Source organism: Populus euphratica, unplaced genomic scaffold (assembly GCF_000495115.2).
Source record: "Populus euphratica unplaced genomic scaffold, PopEup_1.0 scaffold4.1, whole genome shotgun sequence".
Taxonomy (NCBI): Eukaryota; Viridiplantae; Streptophyta; class Magnoliopsida; order Malpighiales; family Salicaceae; genus Populus; species Populus euphratica.
Window position 1 is genome coordinate 2,578,964 of NW_011499859.1, and position 7,102 is coordinate 2,586,065.

Sequence of the window (7,102 nt, forward strand, 5' to 3'; positions counted from 1 at the left end):
CTGACGTTGACCATCCTCTCACTCACCTCATGAAACTTCCAACGTAAGCTAAAACCGTCTGTAACAAGAAAAAAAACCCCCTCATTTTCCCGCTTCTTCCTGCCCATTTATCAACCTCTCCACCTCCACATTTTCATTAGCAACGTGTTTTGCAGAATCAAATTGTGGGTCAAGTTTGATCCTTGTACTTTGCATTTGCTTTGCTTTGAGTTTTTTCTGGATTTTTCATTTACAGAGTTTCACTCAAAGAAGTAAGTTCCTCTCTTCCTTTTGCAAACACTGGTAGTTATTTTATCAGTTATTTTTTCTATTTTATATAATGCCCTTCCTACTTTGTTTTGCGGTGCTGTATGTGATTACCTATTTTGTTATGTCTGGTCACTGAGAAAATGTGGGGAAGTAGTTTATTGTAGATGAAAGATTTTTCTTTTTTGTAGGAAGATGAAGGGATTTATAACAGACTCCGATCACAGTTGTTTCTTATATTGTCTTAACTGCTTCTTGTTTTCTAGCTGGATTTGTTTATGGGATTTTTGGTGAAGTGACGTCCTGTTTGGTTGCTGAGAAAATGTAGGAAAATTGTTAGAACTTGGCGCTTTAGATTCTCTCTCTTTTTAGATTCAAAGGCCTTATAAAACAATATCATACTATTAATCTTTAGAAGATAACTTAAACAGGGTTTTTTTCTTCACATGATTTACCATCTTATTGTTTAGTAAAACAAGAAAATGTAATCTGGTTTTGTGACAGGTTGAAAGTCTGATTGCAATTGTGAAGCCGTTTCAATGGAGATCATGAGAGTCAAGACAGAGGAGGAATTGTTCAATGTGGATTCGGAAAACGAAGTTATAGATGCTTCACCTTGTTCGGTTTATTTTGGGGCTTCTCCAAGGTTTGTTTCTTTGCAAAGTTATGTTTCTGTGACTGCATTTTCATGCTACATAGAAAATTTTAAATTCCAAATTGAATGTGAAGAAATTCTATGGTTTCTGTATTGTTCAATTTGAAAATCTTCTCTTCTTGTTCAGTTCTAGTTTTAGATTAAGGGCCTTGGTCTAACTGTTTGTTACTTTGGAATCCTTAGATTGTAACCATGCAATACATACTTTTGATCACTTAATTTTCTCTATTCGGCATAGAATTAATTAATTATTCGTTTTCCAATATCTGTAGGTTGACAACTGGTCCCACTAGATCATCAAGAAGGGGAGGATGGACAAAGGAAGAGGTCAGTCATTGTAAACTGTAGTCTGTCACTGATTCTGTGTTCTATGGTTTATGCATATACCTTCTTACGTAGAACCTGCCACAGATTGATGAACTCCAAAGAAAGAATAGTTCTATGGTTTATGCATATACCTTCTTATGTAGAACCTGCCACAGATTGATGAACTTTAAAGAAAGAATAGAACATTATAAGAATAGTAGTTGTGTAGTGTGTATGACATTTATGCAACTAGTATATGCTGTTTGACGTTTTCTTCATTTAGATACACTTTCATTAATTGCTTAGAAGTTGGCAATGAACTTAAGAAAGAGTTGAATGAACAAATCAAAGTAGTTCCATATTCAGCGACAGATTCTACCCTTAGATTCTTATTTGTGAGATGGAAGTTTTCATTAACTGAAGCTTTCCACCTTTTGTAACTAAAATGAGTTTGATGGACAGGACTGTCTTCTGGAAGAATCAGTCCGGAAGTTCAATGGGAGGCATTGGAAGAAAATAGGTGGGTGTCGCTATTATTTTTCTTGCTATCTACTAATGCTTGCACATCATCTTAGGGTCAATCATGGACCATTTATCTTTTACCTGCAAGATGTAATGTTTGAATGTTTCTGGTAAATGGTTCAAATATGGGTGGCATCAATGGACTACAGGGAAAGACAGTCAGCAGTGACTAGTGAATAATGTTTGCTGTGAAGTTTCCTAAGTATCACATAGTACTTGCTGAAGAAAGCTATCCTTCTGTATTATTTATGTTCTCTTATGTGCCATTGTGTGAATTATACATGTGCAGAACTTCAATTGTATCTGAAGCATATGTAATGATTCATTTTTTTTCTTGCACAGCTGAGTGTCTTCCTGGAAGGACAGTTTCTCAGTGCTTTTGCCGGTGGGACAGGGTTCTGAATCCTGCAATTGTCAAGGGAACTTGGACAAAGGAGGTGAAAATAAAATATTCTTGATAGTTTTGTTGCCCAGGGAAAAGCACGTGTTCTGTCTCTCTGAGATTATTGATATGGGATCATGGTCTTCTTTATATTTGAATTTCAGGAAGATGATTGCATCATGGAGTTAGTCAGAAAACATGGTTGTAGGAAATGGTCTGTTATTGCAAAGTCCTTACCAGGTCGAGTAGGAAAGCAATGCCGAGAAAGGTAAGTAATCCAAATGTTTAGTTGGCATTGGATTTCTGTCAGGCAACTGACAACCTTTTTGATTTGTTTCTTGTTATGTCGATTTCCCTCCATTTAGAGTTCATATGCCAACCAAGAGGTGCTAGTCATTGCAGCAAAAGTCTGAGGAAATGAAAAATTAACTATCTATATTCACACCACATGCAATAGAATTTTGATGATGGTCAGAGTAACGGCTAATATATACACAAGTAGTTATTCTTGAAACAAGAACTCTCTTGTAATCTGGGCATGCTCATCTGTTCATTAAAACTGAAATCTTATCAAGTGAATATGCTTGATTCTTGGTCCTAGTTTTTTTCTGCTGTTTTTGAGTATTCTAGTATAATAGTAGTAATATTAGCCTTTGTACTTCGGTAAAAGATGAAAAAACATCCACTCAGCTCAGCACAAAAACAGGCCAAGCATTTTTACTTTACCTAAAAGTTTTAAATGGAGTGTATCAATGTTCATGATGTCACTTTGAGGATGTTAAGTTCTTGCAGGTGGTTTAAGTTCTCATCGAAGCTAATAATTAGTTTTTGCAGGTGGTTTAACCATTTAAATCCAACTATAAATAGAGCTCCATGGACAGAAAAGGAGGAGATGACTCTGACTTACTACCATGAAATATATGGAAATAAGTGGGCCAAGATAGCGAGGTTTCTACCTGGACGGTATGCATGATAGATTAAAGGAGTGTTTGGGACAACAGTTTTTTAAAGTGTTTTTAACTTGGAAATACATCAAAATAATATTTTTTTTATTTTATTTTTGAAAATTTATTTTAACATCAACACGATCCAAAAAAAAAAAAAACATAACTCGAAGTAAAAAAAAAAATCAAAATTTTTGAAAAGCATGATTGGATCACACTACCAAACACCCTCTAATACTTTCATCACTGACACTAGAATTTCAAAAGAAATGAATTTACTGTTGAAACCAAAATATGCAATTCCTGCACTACTTTACCCTATCATTTCATCATGACATGCATAGATTTATTTGCCATCAAGTTTGAAAAATTCTTATATCTTTTGGTAAATGACAGGAGTGATAATGCAATAAAAAATTACTGGAATTGTGTACTGAAGAAGAATTTGGATTCATATTCACTACATGGCTGCACAACGGATCTGTTCACAGTTAGTTCTCCCAATTCCTACAACTGCGCTGCAGAACTAAACTGCTTGAAGTTAAAAGAAAGACAAAGTGTTGAGAAGGCAGCCTTTGTATATGAAAATATGGAGTTGAGGTGTAGTGCTGAGATGAGTGCTTCTGGATCTGGAAAGGCCAATGGTATTGGCAAGAAGAATGAAGTTCGCAAATTGCATATGCAAGCAGAGGAGAAAAGCCAGAATTGCTTGCATCATGAGTCACAACAGCTAAGCACTTTGGTTTGTAATTTGGATGCGGGTGAAGTTCTTAGCATGGATACTTGTGTCATGCATCCAATCAGTCCATTTTGTTGCTCCACACCAACAAAGTACGCACAAAGTATCTCTGTCAATAGTACCAGTCCAGAATCAATATTGAGGAATTCAGCTAGGACCTTTAAAAATACCCCTTCTATTATAAGGAAGAGGGCTCTCAGAGGTGCTGCTATTGCTAGGACTTCTGATGTCACCTGCACACCTTCATTGAAGTTTTCATGTGCAAATGACTTCCAAATTGTTGACAGCACAAACAGTCCAAATGAGAAGCAAGGGTTTCTCCGTTACTTCCAACCTGAAACTTCATTTGCCATCAAGTCTCTGAAAAGGGACTTTGACTATGCTTTTGATATGGAAAAGGAGGCAGATTTGGGTAAATGCGGCAAATATATTCCTCTTAGTGTACCTCTGCATCAGAATTTCTTGGAATCGCGATAGGGATACCTCAAGATAATTAAATATGGTGAGTGAGTACTGCCAACCTTTTCTGCTCTGGACTTACTCGGGTTGAGTAATGAATCCACTCTTTTTTCCCATGTTTCATTCATCAACTAAGCATGATGCATAATATATATCACATAATTGCACTTCTTTCCCTCTACTCCTACAATTAATCAGAGGATCTGTTGTCTTAAATAGACAACTTGCAGAAATCAGTATAATTTTTTTTAAAATCTGCAGTTATTATTAAAAGCCCTTTTTGACATTTTTACACATGATTAATGACGAATCCAGTTATTTTCTACTCAAATATGTGCCACATCCTACATAGATAACTAGGAAAACCATATTTCACAACACTGGAAAGGAGGGAATTGATACCGTAATTTGAACAAGATTTCCTTGATGTGATGGATTATTATTGAGTTCTTGTTGCCGGTTCAGCATCATGAAACTTAAAACTTAAATAATTATGATGATTCTGTGAATTATGACTATTGTTGTCGAAGATGTACTGTCACATAGCAAAGTGGGATCTTGGAGAGACCTGTGTTCTTAGGTTGTTTGATGAGTCCTTTGTTTTGCTTGATGTATCTGATTGAATTATTGATTCTGAGATTTCCTTCCGTTTACTTTTTATTGATTTAGATATATAGTTTAACCTTTCATATCACCTTCCTTCTGATAGCTAGATCCAATTTCATTAGTCTTTCAATGCCAGGTCCGTTAATCTGATCGGCCACCAAATGATAGTCCACCTTGGAAAGCATCACAGAATTAGATGAGTTGTGGTAGGAGAGGCAGAATAGTGTAACCAATAGTGGGAACACAATAAAGGGAAGAAGCGTTGCGGCCGCGAAGTATGTGGGGAATGCCAGCTCAAACAGTGGACCTGGAGTGTACAGTATGTTTTGATTTTCCCTCTCATGGTTGGGAGACGATGGCAATTTTCTTTTGCTTTGCCACATCTATCTCCCTTGTTGATCTAAAAGCGCAAAACCATGTAGCTGCTTAGGCTATAAGATTTCTTGTGTAAAATCTTAATATGGACAAAGCTACTTTCTCATCAGAATGCGCGAACTTGAAAGCTGGTTCACTTTGTAGTTAAAAGTTGATTTTGCAAAAGAAGGGTTTGTATTGAAAAAAACTTTTAACCCAAGAATACTATGAAAAAAACTCTTAAACGCGTTCCAAACGCAGCTTTTGTCCGTCTTTCCAATAAAAGCAGTTGTTGGCTTGTTGGTTTCAGCGTCGGCTTGGCTATGGCCGTTGATCCAATTGATTGTCTTTTCCGTGGTGGTTTGAGATATAATTTGAGGAGCTGCGGAAGGCATGTTCAGCTGATTGAACCTCCTGTGGGGCAGCATTCAAAGCCATGATCCCATGCAAGTGCGATCTGTGTATAAGGCACAGAACACAATACATACATGGAGCCCGAAGTCTTTCAATTTCTGGGAAGGAAGGATTGACTCTAAAGCATCCTTCCCATACCTAGAACCCAATGAACAGGAAGCAAAACAATCCTTGACAAAGTATGGCTATCAAACACTCTGTCTGCCTGAATTAACTGGGTCTCTCTTTTACATCTGTGTGTCGTCCACACACGCCAAAAAGTCCTCTGGTCCTCCTTCCATTTCATCTTCACATGTTGTAGTGTACTTCTGTTTATTAACATCATTAAAAAAAAAAAAATAGACAGATAACATAAATATAAAAGAAAATTGAAAAAAATAGTATGGTTCTATACATAATACAATTAGAAAAAAAAAAGATCCAGAGATCACACTAAATTTTAACTATAACATTATTGGTATTATAAAAAATATCTTAATAAAAAAAAAATAACACAAAAGAATCACCAATCCTAATTAAAGTAAATTATACTCTTTTTTTTAAGATAAACGATTAATTGCTATGAAAAAAAATTAAAAAAAAATAATTTAAATATATTACCACTCTAATTATAATACTGTCAAAATCATCTAAAATATATTAAAATAAATCCAATAATTTTTTTTTAAATTACAAACAATGACTATAATGGGTTACATGGCGCGGGCAATGATTATGAAAGAAGTAAAATTGTTGTTACATGCAATGATATGATACCGGACTCTACTTATTATGATCGAGGAATATAAGTGTGTCTGCAAGTGAGAGTCACAAATATAGAGGACAATTACCCTTATTTTTATATGGTTATATAAGTTTTTTAGTTTGAATCAATTTTTTTTAAAATATAGTTATAATTATAAATTTTATAATTTTATAACACTTTATATCATCACTAGTAAATAATAATAATAAAAATTTCTGTTTTTTTTTATAGAATTGTCATTATATTTTATTTTATGACTAAATAACTTTTATATTAAATATTGCAATTTTATCCTCAAATTATTTAAAAAAAAAACCTTGCCTCCACCTCTTATCTGGGGGTTAAAGCAATTTTCTTCCCAATTCAACGAGGAGGGAACCCGATTTTACAAGCACTGGTGCTAGAGACAAAAGTTTGTGCAGGTTTAAGAGCTGCTTTAATTTCCATTGCTTCTCCTTGGAGGACTGATCCACTTGTCCTTTTAAGGCCTATTTCTCCATGTGTGAAATTGGCAGAGAGTGTCGCACCAATACTAGGTCTTCCACGTGTGAAATTGAGAGCTCAGCAATATAATGACTAATCATCTCGGGCTTGATCTCAACCTCATTGAAGGTTTTGCCGTTGTAAACTCCGATGACGCTTCCAGTCATTTTAGGCACAATGATCAACGGGCTCTGACTTCCCACCAGCTGGGGCCTTCCTTTCCTGCTCCAAGCCACCACAAAACTTT

General features: G+C 35.4%; 1 protein-coding gene across 2 annotated transcripts; it reads left to right on the forward strand.

Moving 5' to 3' along the window:
• LOC105124416 (uncharacterized) lies at positions 1-5,450 on the forward strand. Of its 2 annotated transcripts, none has more exons than XM_011024438.1 (9): positions 1-251; positions 751-892; positions 1,174-1,228; positions 1,670-1,727; positions 2,072-2,166; positions 2,276-2,379; positions 2,946-3,074; positions 3,452-4,296; positions 4,982-5,450. In XM_011024438.1, the coding sequence occupies exons 2-8, from the start codon at positions 786-788 to the stop codon at positions 4,269-4,271; spliced, it is 1,368 nt and encodes a 455-aa protein (XP_011022740.1). In that variant the 5' UTR covers positions 1-251; positions 751-785; the 3' UTR covers positions 4,272-4,296; positions 4,982-5,450. The 2 variants fall into 2 exon arrangements, with proteins under 2 accessions (XP_011022740.1, XP_011022739.1); XM_011024437.1 differs by having other exon boundaries at positions 4,996-5,450.
• Positions 5,451-7,102: the final 1,652 nt, after the last annotated feature.